Genomic DNA, 14,977 nt, shown 5'->3' with positions numbered 1-14,977 from the left:
AGGCTTATATCATACCATACTTGCCTAAATAGAGTACACTTTTAATTCAGGATACTTCATTTTGTTGAGTTCCAAACCTATTTTGAGTAGTTACTGACCATAGAATTTACTAGATTTAAATTGGATGTAGACAAGTGATAGAAAATACTATCAGTTCACAAACTTGCTTTCACTTTGGATACAGCCTATTGAGCTAAATGACATTTAGTACCTCTGGGTCTCTATGGGAATGAATATTCCCAAATATAAGCAGCCAATGATTAACACATTGCATCATCCTGTCTCACCATACTTTTAATTGATTGTCATAGAGAATTCAGAATATCCAGTTACAGGAAACTTCCCTCTGTAATTCTTCACATGGGCTGCTTAACTGGCTTCAATGGAGAAGATTAAATGAGTTCAGTCTATGGTAGTGCCATTAAAACATGTATTAGGATTATTAGATGTACAGTTAACTATGAGAATGAATCAAACACACCCCCATAAGTCAGGTGAATATCACCTGTGCTGATTTCAAGAAAATACACATCATAATCAGACAGGTTGGAATTCTTTCCCATGGTGAGACTCTTGAGTAACAGATTTTCAGTTTGCCACCAGTAACATCCATATTAGGATTCTTGCAAATATTAGGATTTTTGCAAAGATAATTTGGTATTTTTTGTTTTAAAAGGAGGCCAGAAAAGCTTTATTTTATTTTATTTTATTTTATTTTTTAAGCAATCAGGGTTAAGTAACTTGCTCAAGGTTACACGGCTAGGTATTTCTGGGTGGATGCTAAGTGTCTGAGCCCGGATTTGATCCCCCAATGCCCCAGATCATCCTGACACTGGGGTTGGTGCTCTTACTCGCTGTGCTACCTGGCTGCCCCTAGGAAAGCTTTATTTTAAATCCTATCTTTCAAAGTGACATAACTAAGGGATTTTAGTAGGCAGCTAGGTAATGGAATGGATACAAGATAGGGTTTGCAATCAGGAAAATGAATTCAAATGCTATCTCATACATTTACTATATGAGCTTCAGAAAGCTGCTTAGTTAGCCTTGTTTCTTTATCAGGAAAATGGATAAAATAAATGACATCTTTATTACAGGGTATTTGTGAATATTAAATGGGTTAGCATATATAAAGTGGTTTGCAAATTGTAAAGTGATGTATGAATACTACAAATTAATAACAATTACTATTAATAGTAAGTGTCAAACTTACCTTTATCAAAATGCTATTTATTTTGAGGCAACATAAAAAAGCTTCAAGCTAACATTTTTAAATTGTAAAAGAATCTTTGGGTTAGATAATTTACTTCTATTTAATAAACTTCTTTTGAAAGTTGGGTGATTACTTATGATTTCCAGGAATGTAGAGTTTTGAATTAATAAGAAAGAAAGAATAAAGATTGAAACTCTGATTTCATTGATACAGGTAAGTCTTAGAGGAGATGATTTGCTGTACTGGTTATCTTCTCTGCAGGCTAGAGGCTTAGAGAGTTGCACATATCACTGAGAAGTGACTTAATTCCCTCAAGGTTACAAAAACAATATTTGACAGGTGAGGACCTTGAACCCAACTACTTCTGAATATGAGGGCAGCTATCTATTGCTGCCTATGGGAAAGAGAACTAGAAAGACATTGTCATCTTTTCCCCTTATTTCTAAAAAAATATATAGATTCATCATCAAGCATGTCATTGATATTATAATTAAGAAAAATTGGATGCTATCTGATTAAATGAAAAAAATGATTTATATGGATAAGTATGAACTTTGGTATAAAACATCTTGGGTTATTTTAATTTCTTTATCTCTTCTCATATTACTTCTAAGTAATTATCATTTTATTTCCATTTTGTTCTACATGTTGGGAATACATTACAAGATGAAAATCTTTTTCACAGATATTTTTTTGTGTAGACTGATAAGCTGCAAAGACAAAATAGTCATCTTCATCATTTTTCTATTGTCTCCTGGGAGGCAATGTTAGAATTGGAAGTAAGAAGACATATGTTTTTATCCATACCTCTTGTCCTTAATCATTATGTGACTTTGGGCAAAACACATGACCTTTGTGAATCTCAGTTTCCTGAGATGGTCCCTCTCTCACAAGGGACTAAAAACCTCAAAATGAATCCTATATATAAAGCACACTTTGAAGTATTCTATGAATGACAAGATAAGACTGGGAACCAGCCTTGTGGAGTCAGTGCAATTACTGCCTCTGACACATATTGACTATGTAACCCTAGACCTCTAAGACTTTAAGTTGCAGAGAAGATACCGACCAAAATTAGTAAAAGAGGTTCCCTCACCCAGAAGTTCTTTACACAGAGATGTCAAATGTGCAAGCCTACATTGCCCACAACACTCTTGAGAACTAAAAATATAATTGAGAAATATTTAACAAAATAAATTAAAAAACAGAAAATAAATAACAATAATATGTGGTTTTCTAAGTCAATATGTGGTTCACAGAGATTGTTTTACATGGTCTAGTGGCCTCCATTTCTATTTGAATTTTATACCATTGCTCTATACTAATGCAACCATAGGTGCAGTCAGTAATAGGAATATAGATATTGTTAAAAAATGATCACTTATTAAATAGTGATTGTTATTGTTTCCTAGACTGTGGCAACACACCTCATTATGACATAGATTTTTGCCAATTATGTAGGTGATTTGATGTATATCAACAGGAACATCCATGAGGAGAGATTCAAAAGGATCCATTCTAGACTATGAATTACCTGGTATTAGTGTGGCACAGCAGATCAAGTCCTGAATTTGGAGTCAGGAAGACTGGTACTCAAATCCTAACTTATATTGGCTAGGTGGCCAAGGGCAAGTCACATAATCTCTCTGATATAAAAGTGGGTAATATACAAAGTTATTGTGAAGATAAAATGAAGTAACCTACCTATCCATCTAAACATACATGTAAAATTCTTTATAGACCTTAAAGTTCCAAAAAAAGTTACTTATTATTAAATATCCATTTCCATCAGCTCAGATTTCAGAAATGTCAAATCATTCTCTATAAAGTGAATTCCCTTGGTTAAGAATTTGAGAGTACCAAGTTTTCGAGTAAGTTTTTTATCTCGGATACTAACATTATAATCATTCATAGAGAAAAATGAATTTCTATTTGTGTTTAATACAAATCAGACAAAACCTCATGTTATCCCCACTCAGTGTAATGATGAAGTCTTAAACTGAGATCCTAAAGTGCTTTAAGATCTGTGCACCTGGCAAATAAACTGCAATCATCTTGGGGTTGAATGTACCACATGATAGCAATTCTGGAAAAGGAAATGAAGAATCACATATCTAATTGAAGCCACCCACTTAGAAAACTTGTTTCAGACGTTGATGCAGCTTTCTTCTTTCCTCATACAAAGGTTTGCTTTCCCAAGTCATCCATATTTGATGATTTTTGGGGGGGCTAAATATAAATGCCTTGGTTGAAGAAGAAAATCTTCCAGTATTTTTCAAATCTTGCTACCAGAGTAACCCATACCATTAAGGATAAATCTTTTGAGAAAGAAGTCATTGATCTTCTTTTGTATAGAGGGAAAAAAGCTTTCAAATACACGTAATCAGAATTTCCCAAATCGAAAACTAGAGAGCATTTACTGAAATTTATGCTAGCTATGGATATAATCTTCATTAAGGCATGAAAAATAATTTGAATACAAGAAAAAGATTTATAATAATTTCTGATGTTAAAATACCAGTAAATTATTATTTTGGCTGATGAAATTTGACTTTAGTTTGAGGTGTTAACTTTAAACATTAACATTTATGTTTTCAATACTTTGCATGACTGTCACTATTTATTAGTGCAAATATGTCATTTTGTTTCTCTGAATCTAGAATATTGTCATATATACACATATATGTATGTGTGTATTTATGTATGTGTGTGTACACATAGTTTTTAAATTACAAAACAAAAGACCCCACTAAATCCCTTATATCTGCCATTGACAATATATGTCAGTTTCACAAAACTGTATTTTTTTAAATGGGTAATGGTTATAGGGAGGCATGGTAGCTATTTTAAAGTATCTATAGGGCTGTCACCTAGAAAGATTGGACTTTTTCTGCTTAATCCCAGAAGGCAGAATTAGAAGTAATGTGTGGAAGTTGGAAGAGGATCCTTACAATTAGATTTATCACAAAGTGGAATAAATGCTTTGCCTTCAAAAGTAGCGGCTTCCACCAAAACATAGATTTTCCAATAAAGACTAAATTAATAAATAAAACCTATCAGATGTGTATTAACAGAGAGTCTTATTCAAATTATGAACTGGGTAAAATGGGCCCAGAGGTCTCTGCTAATACCAAATTTCTATGATTCTATGGTCTTCAGCTTTTTAGAATTATAATTGAAATATAATTATTCTGTCTGTTTGCATTAGTTGCAAGTTATGAGTTTTAGCATAAGAAAATAGCACTGAAGTTTTTTTTTCTCTTGAGAGGGGTAAATTCACTTAAGAAGGATAATGGGTTGTGTAAGATAAGCAGATGATACTGTACTCCCCCATTCTCTATTGGATACCTATATAATTGAAAGCCCAGGTAATAAGCAAGACTTCATTTTTTGATTTGTTGTAGAGACCAACTGCATGTCTTCCCAAAGCTCACATTATTTTTCTTGAGAATACTTTGAGAAATCTATATTCACAATGCTGCTATGATCCTCCTGCAGAATAAGAATCTGGGTATGTGTACTTACCATCTTGCTCCTGCTGTGTTAACAGTCAATTAAGGGGTAAACTATTTGACCATAAAGTGTAAACTTTCCTGGTTGCCTGAGATATGGGAAGATTAATTTCGATATATAACTTGGGGACTCAGCAGATTCTGCAGACAACTGCAATGAATGGCAGACAATAAATGTTGCATCAAACAAACTAGTCTGGGCTACTTTTGTGATTTTTAGTTGTTAATGATCCATTATACACAGGGAGGATAAAATTCCTGCTTTGAGATTGTCTTTTGTTTTATCTGTGTATATCAAGTATTCCTCCAGTAGAATGTAAGCTCCTTGAGGGCAGGGGTGGTTTTTCATTTTTGCTTTTATATCCCTAGCACAATGCCTTGCATGTGCTACATAATTAGGCGATATTTCTTGAATTCATTTGAATTGAAGTGAATTAATGGAAAAGGACTTTTTTTTCCCCATTATCTTTTTGAGATTTACAATGCTTACAGAAAGGGACCAAGTTGAGAACATATTCCCTTCTTGACTGTACTTCCAAACCCATCCATAGTCACCACTGAGATTCAGCTTCAATGTATTTTATAAAAAATAGTACTTAGTTTACTTTCACAGAAGTGAAGAAATACAATTGCACAATGGTGGTTACAATGGTAGAAATACATATTGCCAGTAAAATGTTAGCAAGAGGTTTAAAAATGTACTTTACAGCACCGCATCAGAGAATTAGGTAACAGCAAAATGATGGATATTAATTTTTCCAAGTGAACCAGATCATTGATTTTTTTTGTCTTTTAGGAAATAAATGGTGGGGGGAGTACTCTTTTCAGTTCCAATTACTACCAAAATATTTCCTGATGTGGAGCAACAAGGACAGATTAAAAAAAGGACAGAAGATAAAAAAAGACATTCATGCATTTAAGCCACCATTAGTCTCCGACTCAAATATAAGGCAGATCATTAATCTTTTGAAAACTATTCCTTTAGTCACTCAAACTCTCTTTAGTGCTTTTCACACAAGGTCATGATAGGCCTTGCAGATCCAATAATTAAGATGCATTTCCAATGGGTCATCCTAGGACAGTCTCGGGTTTTGTTTTGTTTTGTTTTCTGTTGTTGTTATTTTGACACACTCTATAGTATAAAATGCTTTTTGGCAAATGATGAAAAAAAACACATACTACAGAAAAAAGTGAGATGCTTTAGAGTTTATCACAAATGACACTAAGATAATTGGAAAAATAAAAAAAAAAATAAAATTAAAATAAAGCAACACTTATGTGTCATCCTCAGTCTTAATGATGTGGAAAAGAGTGACATTGAACAGGACCTGATGTCCATTGTTCCAGGCATATAGAGCTCTATCTCTTGCATTGTAGTCAAGCATGGATATGTGAAAGTATTGATTATGGAAGGGGATGTCTGTGTACTCATATGTGGAGGTTTTGGTGGAGTAAGAGTAATAAACCTTGGCTCCCGTTAAATGGGAATTGGTGACATATAAGGTCCCACAGATCATGAAGGATTCTCCAGCACTCCTCTTGGGATAGCCAGTACTCCAGCTCTTCATCACCTCCAAGGTATCTTGGTTAAGCTGGCTAATGACAATGTTGCCCGCATTCTGGTTGGTCGCATATACTGCCCACAGTCCAATCTCGTCAGCCATCAGATCGATGTCAGAGAAGCCGCCCCATGTGTAGGGGTAGACATTATGAAAGCCAGCATACTCCAGGCTTCGTTGGGCCAGTACTCTCCCAGTGTCAAAGCTGTACTTGATGATGATATTACTCTGATACTTGTTAAAATAGAGGGAGCCATTGTAGACAACATGGTTAGTCCCTGCCCATTTGAAAGGGAGGTTATATGTCCTAGATTCAGCTCCACTGACAAAGTCTGCAATTGATTTATATTCACGGACAATCTTATTGTTAGTGTAACTATCCATGTACCAGACCTGGAAAGAATAAAAAAAATCAACTCAACTTATTTGTATAACCATCAGAGAATCTAAAAACATGAAAACCAGTAGATATTAATACAGATTAATATGTATATCTGAACATTTTGAAAACCAAATTATTGTCCTGCCTTAATCTACTATTTTATCTTCCCCCAGTAGAATATATGCTCTCCAAGGGCAGGAAGTATCTTGATTTAGTGTATTCATAATATCTAGCCTTGATATCTAGACAGTAGATGCTTAATAGAATTTTTCAAAATAATTCATTTCAATTATTGCATTATAAGAAGGATCTGAGACATATTATACCTTATTAGATAGCATCAGAGTCAGGAAGACTTGGAATCAAGTCCTGCCTATGACACATTTTGGCACTGTGATCCTGGGTAAGTCATATGACCTTTTAGTATCTGTCAATTCTCTTAGGAAATATAATCTGCACTGATATGGAGAATTGCTTCATTGTTTTTCATTAAGCCAATTAAATCCCAATTTTTGACCGTCTTCCAAAAAAATAAAATTAAAAGAAGTGTCTAAAGTATTTATAGACATCTTTACTATCCCTGTATTGCGAGGGGGAGACACCAAGTATTGGGAAGGGGAACAAGCATTTATTAAGCACCTACCATTTGCCAGAGACTGTTCCAATTGTTTTTACAAATACCTCATTTGATATGGATACTGAATAATTGAATTGATTGGTTAATAGTAAAATTGTCGGGGCGGCCAGGTAGCACAGCGAGTAAGAGCACCGGCCCCAGTGTGGGGATGACCTGGGGGATTGAATCTGGGCTCAGAGACTTAGCATCCACCCAGAAATACCTGGCTATGTAACCTTGAGCAAGTTACTTAACCCCAATTGCTTTATAAAAAATAGAAAATTTTCTCTCCTTTTTTATTGCCATTTCACATAGCTCACTGTACTGATCTTATGATAGTACATTAGGACTGGAAAGGACCCCAACGGTCATATAGTCTAGCCTAGGGGTGGGGAACCTGTGGTTTTGATACCACATGTGGTCTTCTAGGTCCTTGGGTATGGTCTTTTGGCTTCTTCCAAATTTTATAAAACAAATACTTTTTATTAAGGGGATTTGTGCTGTGAAGTTTGGATTTAGTCAAAGGGCTATACTTGAGGACCTAGTGGGCCACATGTAGCCTTGAGACTGCAGGTTCCCAATCCCTGGTCTAGCCCCTTTATTTTCTAGATAAGGAATGTGAGGTCTTGGGGATTGGTTTGTCTATAGTCACAAAAGCAATACCTGGAAGCGACATAACTTGAACCCAGGCCCTCTGACTCATAGACTTTCATATAAAATTATATCCAAAATATCTGAGGTGATCATTTTCACCTGCATAACTGAAATGTATTGACATAGTTACTAATGATTATGGGGGAAATTGCCTTGATTGACTTATATTTATTTATATATTTATATATACATATCCTTATCTTTATATATATATGTATATATATATATCTTATATATACATATCCTACATTTTTAAAAATGTAGATTCTTGCTACATTTTTAAAGAAAGAATCTACATTTTTAAAGAAAATTCTAAGATTTCATGGTCTAAGGCCTATTTTTCAGGTATCTTGTTTGCCTTTGGTTTATGCATACATTGAAGCATCCTTCTAACACTAATTTTATGGTTCATGGGATGAGTTTGTAATGAGAAAATGTCTCATAATGATTTTTTCCCCTTTTACTTCAGTAACCAAAACACCTTAGATTGGGTCCCCAAAGGGTGAAATTATACTGAATTTGAAAATCCAGATAACATTTTTCCAGAGTTCCAGTGTAGTAGTTTGTTATAAGAATGTAAATTTTTAAGATCTACCCTGCTCTTAGGTTTAGTGCACCTGGAGCCTGTGGTGGGAGGCTTGTTTTTCAGGAAAGCCCACACCTTGGTGCTTTGTGATTGGGCAGTGGGTCAAGATGGTTGTTACATTCTCTGAACCAGGAGAAGGCTATATAATCCCTGATGTGAGACTTTGTTTTGGGGCTCACTTTGAGAAGTGTTGTGTGACTTGACCAGATGAGACTTTGGGCAGCTGCTGAGAACCCCCTGGCTTTGAAAAACCCAGATGTTGATGCTTCCCTCCCTGGTAACTGTGATTTGGTATGGATGTAATGGTTGGACAGTTAGACGCCTGTCTGCTTGAAATGTTTCTGTCTGTATACTCTGAAGTTTGGGGTGCTAACCTTTCCCCCCTGAGCTAGGTAAATGATATGTTTGATTGATTAAAGCAAGATTGTTAACTCATTTTGAGTTGCTTTCCTTTAGAAAAGCAGATCTAAGAACCTGTGTTGGCAGCCACCCTGGGGATGCTGGGGTGCTTGCTGCTGCATAGTTTACTATTCCCAATTCATGAAAATATCAGAGGGAAGAACAAGGTCTTCAACAAAGCTGAACTTAATAATACCTCAAGTCTTCCCCGGAACATTTCATCTGAAGTCCTATCATAGCTTTAACACCTTAGAGGTAAGCTAGTCCCACCCTCTCATTTTATAGGTGAGCAAACATAGGTCTATTGCTCTTGAATGACTTGGTCAATGCCATTCAGATAATGAGTGACAGAGTCAGTATTCAAACCCAGATGATCTGATTCTACCTTTATCACTCTTCACCATATCCCTTTTTCTCACTTGCTGACTTGCTGGTTATCTATTGTCTTGTCATTTCTTCACTGTGTAAGTTCATAGGAACTTGTAGAATTGTATAAGAGATGTAGAGCTAGAAGAAACCTTAGAAATCATCCAGTCCAACATCCTCATTTTACAGATAGGGAAACTGAGGTCCCAAATGACTTGTCAAAAGCTAGTGGAGAGCCAAGTTTTGAACTTAGATTCTGACTCTATCTTACTTTCCACTGCATTAGGCAATTTCTCCTTCAATGAATACATTTTAGAAATATAAATAATCTATATAATTTTAATGAACTGTTTCCCAGGATTGTTCATGCAAATAAGACTAATGAAAACTAGGTTCAATGAGGTTGAAGATTTGTAGGGAGGAATACTGTACCATAGTAATTTTGACATTCTCCTTTGGAGTGGCTAGTATCATGATTTAAGCTAAATATGCAAAAGAAGCAATGTATTTCTAAGATGAACTTTATACCCCAGAAGAAAGTTTATATCTTTGTAATGCTAAAGTGTAAAGAAAACATCAAAGACAGGCAAAGGTATTAGGGCAACAACATACTCGGTTATTTTTTTCTGATGCTAAAGGATCTGTCATCCAAGCTCCAAATCGGGTTCCAGATGTCTTGACTGTAATAGGACCTGTGATTTTCATCAACTTGCCACATGCTGAAATTAGAAGAAACATAAATATATTTCATGGACACAGCCAACAATTCACACTCACACACAGAGTAGAAACAAAAGGAAACTGTCCAGATTACAATCATGAGTTTTTCATAGAAATATCATGCATGGCAAACACATGGAACTTTGAATTTACATGTTGCTATTTTAATCTTTGGGCATTTATATTTTCATTGCTCGAGGGGTTATAAAGTTGACTTTAGGCTGAAAAAACTTGAAAGTAATTTGTTGTACTTTCTGGGCAAATAAAAAAGGAGACTCATGCCAGCTCAGTAGCTGTCTCTTCTGATGGCCTTGATTCAAAAAATACTTTTCATTAGCAAGCAATTCTTTCCCATTCTTTGCCATCCAATTAATCACTTATCACCACTGAAAAAGATAAAAAAAAAGTCCTCAGTGATTCTGTGATTTTTAATTTAGCAAATATGTATTTCCTGAGAAGGATATCCCTGAAATAGAATTCTATGCAATTTCCCTTCTAGAGTACCTGAAACATATGTTAGATTTTTGCAGCATAAAGAATTCTAAATAGAATAGTACAGAATAAGCAAGAAAACCGTCAAAGTCTTAAACCTGTGGCTTTATAGAGTGCAAAACAGTGTATGAGTTTGCCAGGAGATGCTGAAGGGTGGAAATGTAATGACTTGGCTGGTACTATGTTGTATCATCCTGGAAAAAGTTCAAGGAAAAAAAATCCTTCAAAAATACTGAGGTCTAAGGAAACAATAACAATAACAACAAAAACAGAAACAACAGAATCTGAAGTGTTTATTGTCAGACTAAAGAAGTGATTTTAAATAAAATATGTATAGTGAATATATTTATAACCAGTAGTATGTGGCAGTAAATGTAGACTTTCATCTCTTAGGCAATTTAAGGTATCTCATTTCTCTTTTATTCTCCTAGATCATCGTCTGCATTTGGTCTCTTTATTGCTTTCTTGTTCTCCTCTCCTTTCATCAAAGAATGTTGCTTTCTTGTTCATTACTACAGTCAAAAGCTTAAATATTTCTCACAATTTGAGAAGTGAAGTGATCAGATTCTAATAACAGAGGAGGGGAACTGGTTTACTTAGCATAATATGCATCATATTGTGGAATTTTTCTTCATTCTTTTTTTCTCAAAAGAAATCAGTTTATTACTGGGAGAATCTGAACTTGTGAATTCTTTAGTGCTATGTAGAAGTGCTATAATTCACACACATACACATATAGAGCAGGAAGAAAGGAAAACATTTAGAAATAATCATAAGTTTTTCATAGTAATGGCATATAGCAAATGAACCAAATGTTGAAATGAGGAATTCAAAGTTCAGCAGTTTTGACCTTTGACATTTTTATTTTATTTGCCCAAGGGGTTACAAAGTTGACTTTAGATTGGTGTGGATTTTCCCCTCACTATTTTCCCCAAAGGATCAATTTCTAACTGGAAGAATCTTGAATTGTACATTTCTCAGTGCTATGTAGAAGCGTTATGTTTTTGACCCATTACTTCCATCATAATTGATCATATGGTCATTTTTAGAAACTCAAAATAATCAAATTTATCTTCTAAAATTACACATCATCCTAATGAAATAAACTACTTATGTTAGCATCTTTTAAAACTATTTTTCCTAGTTTCCTTGAACCTGATGTACTAGTTGAGAGATTCTATGAGAAATGACCATTTCTTCCTTAGAATTCTCCTAACACTTTGCATTTTTCTTAACATTTATTGTCAACACCAACTGAGACTTCTTGGCAGATCATTGCTGAGTAGGCAAAGGCCTGAAATAGCTGGTTGCCCACAAGACAAGATGATTGTCTAAATTGTTAACTGTAGCTGCCAATTCTGTAAAACACCTACAAGTCCTACTGATTTCTTATGTTTATATAACTGGGTGATACTTGCTTGGCTAATCTCACTATGTTACCTTCCCAATACACACACACACACACACACACACGCATGCATGCACAGGCACACACACACCACTACTATTGATAAATCTTATACACACAAGTCGATGCTTTTTTTTTCTGCATCCCAATTTCACCCAGGTTTTCCTCCCTGTCACCAAGGCCTGATTTCCTGACCAAGATCTGGCTCCACAGCATTAGGCAACTGAAATCACTTTATGATCATTAAAAGAGGTTATGCTGATCTAAATTTTTACACCTATAAATTTTTTTCTATCTGAATTATTTGTGCACATATTTGATTTCCTTGAGAAAGCATGTATTGCATATTTTTGTATCTTTCTGGATGCCTCAGTACTGTGCATTTCCCATAGTAGCTAATAAATGTTGAATTAAGTTGAATAAGTATGGATTATGAACTTGAGCTATATTAATAATGATAACAATAGCTGGTATTTATGTAGGGCTTTGAGGTTTGCAAGGTGCTTCATATACATTATCTCCTTTGCACCGCTATGACAATGCTGTGAGGGAGGTTGTTATTACTCTCAGTAAAATCTGTTACATTTTTCAATTAAAAGTCTTTTTCCTTCTCTCTTTTTTCTTCTTTCTACATGTTTCTCCTGAAGGTTTTATATGAGTGAATTTCTTTGTAGTTTTTAATAGATAAAACATAAATATTAGAATGGAATTCTGAGAAGCTACCAATGTTTTACTCACATATTTAATCACTGAATAAAGGATTTGCCTTCTCATTGTATAGAAAATACGTATTTGTTTTTTAACTAATGAGCCAGAAGCCAACAGCCCTTTGGTTTGTTCTGTTCTATTTAAAGCATCCAAACTACCTGAAATTCTTCAGGATCCATGTCCCAGATGGAGACAGAGCCAAAATCAGAATATCCTCAGTCATTGCTGTAGTGGAGGATTTTTGGAAATGTGAATCAGATAAGATCCAGGCAATGAATACTGTTCCCATGGATCATGACTATTCCAGCTTCCCTCTGGGGATTTTAAAATGATTTTCTCATTGGAAAGCAATTCTTAGCATGCAATAACTTGAAATGCTTTCTAAAAAGTCATTACATTGACCTCACGTGGAGGCTATGTCTCCCAATCCAGACAAATTGAAGTCAAAATCTGTTTCAATTATCTAGATAATCCAGGGACATAAAACACCATCCCTTAAAATATCAAAATAATTGGGTTAATGTGAACTGCCTGTCTGTGGTCAAATCAGATAGTGACTGTAATATTCACGTGGGGAGAGGGAGCAAGGAAGATACTTCCAATGGTGTCTATCCCCTGCTGGAAGCTTGTCTTCAGTCTAGTTAAGTAAAAAATCATAGAACACTCCTTTAATTTACAATCCTTTACTGGTTTTTGAAAATGATTTTAGGTTTGATAATTATAGATGACAAAGCTGCTTTGGCTATTGCCCATATCACCTTACTATACTTCACTTCCTTTTTCAAGAATCTAAAACACACAACCCTCTTCCTTTAGCAAACAGATCCAAAGGGTCTCCAGGTCTATAGACGGTCATTTCTTTTACATTAAAAGACAATGGCAATGATGAAGACAACAATGAGGTTCAGTGATCATCACCCTCCAAACTTTTATTGAAGAATCAACTTCATGATATGCAGGGGCAAGGATTTTGAGTATCTATAAGACTCTTTCCTTTCTTGATTCTGAAACATGATTCCTAGCCTAGATTTTTATGTCTTTCCCTGACTGCTTTCACAACGAAGTCATCAAGTATTAAAGTATATGTTGACAATAAAGAGGACCTTTCCAAGATCTTCATGGAATATTGCTGCTTCTTCCTCTTCTCTTATTTTTCTTTTTTTGGAGGGAGAAGCCAGGACAATTGGGGTTAAGTGACTTGCCCAAGGTCACACGGCCAGTAAGTGTTAAGTGTCTGAGGCCAGATTTGAACTCAAGTCCTCCTGACTCCAGGGCCACTGGTCTATTCACTGTGCCACCTTGCTGCCCCCTTCCTCTTCTCAATAGATACTTGTATATTAAACCACAATTACCTTCAAGGTTGCTTTTATTCATAATACACATTGCAAAATGAGATGAATAAAAGTTTCATGACATGATTCTCCTTATTCCCTTTGGGCACATGTGTTACAGTGGAAATAGAACTGGCAGGGAGCTCTGGAAGCTGGTTCAAATCTTCCTACTGATCCTTATTGTTACCTAGGTAACTTTAGGAGAGTCACTTATATTCTCTAGACCTCAGTTTTCTTACCTAGAAAATGAAAGGTTGAATTAGATGGCTTCAGAGATCCCTTCCTACTCCAAATCTTTGCTATTTCTCCTGCGACTCTTTTACTTTCCTCTCAGAGGAAAACTTGAGAATCAGTCTTCTATTTAGTATCAACTTTTTTTGAAACTTTTCTTCTTCATTTATGACAAGAAAGGGTGTAGTTCTGTTCTGACATTGATGTGTAAAATCACTGCCCATTGGAAAACATGCCAATATAAGTAAAAAAACTGTGTGATTTTGTGTGTATCCTCTGCCCTCTTTGTGCCATTCCAGCACTGCCATTATAGGAGCAAGAGTTGGCTGCACAGATTTAAGAGTTATTTGATCATTTTGTTTGGTTCATGGATCATTACAAAATGTATCTCTTTATAATCAACATTCTGTTGATCAGCCTGCAACCCTTACCTAGGCAGGTCCTTAGACTACAAAAATCTGTCACTGGGCCCATACCCAAAACCTATTAACATGGTAGACAGAACATATTAGAGCCTCTGCACCATTGACACAGGTTTCAAGGTCCTTGGATCATCTTCCTATCATAATGAAAAATTAGAATAATGTTTCTGTCAAGAACTCTGCACATAATTATATGTTTTGGAGAGAGAATGATTTAGTGGGCATAAGGAAGTTGTTGATTAGGGAACTCTTTCTCCCAATGCAGCTAGATACCTTCTTTGCAATTTCTGGTCTTAGAGAGTTGGTCAGAGCACTATGCATTTTAATAGTTTTTCCAGGGTCATATCACCAACATGTGACATGTGCAATGCTTGAGCTCAG

General features: G+C 35.3%; 1 protein-coding gene across 2 annotated transcripts in view; it reads right to left on the bottom strand.

Moving 5' to 3' along the window:
- Positions 1-5,231: 5,231 nt before the first annotated feature.
- Positions 5,232-14,977, bottom strand: part of OLFM3 (olfactomedin 3) — a 279,691-nt gene continuing 269,945 nt past the window's right edge. For both annotated transcript variants that reach the window (XM_069090514.1, XM_069090513.1), the window contains exons 5-6: positions 9,897-10,003; positions 5,232-6,674 (exon numbers count right to left, since the gene is read on the bottom strand). In XM_069090514.1, the coding sequence (XP_068946615.1) occupies positions 5,997-6,674; positions 9,897-10,003 (785 nt within the window). In that variant the 3' untranslated portion in view covers positions 5,232-5,996. The remainder of the gene's footprint in view (positions 6,675-9,896; positions 10,004-14,977) is intronic.

Source organism: Petaurus breviceps, unplaced genomic scaffold (genome assembly GCF_028583685.1).
Source record: "Petaurus breviceps papuanus isolate PSGF00001 unplaced genomic scaffold, PetGlider_PUasm1.0 186, whole genome shotgun sequence".
NCBI lineage: Eukaryota > Metazoa > Chordata > Mammalia > Diprotodontia > Petauridae > Petaurus > Petaurus breviceps.
This window is presented reverse-complemented; position numbering and strand designations above follow the sequence as displayed.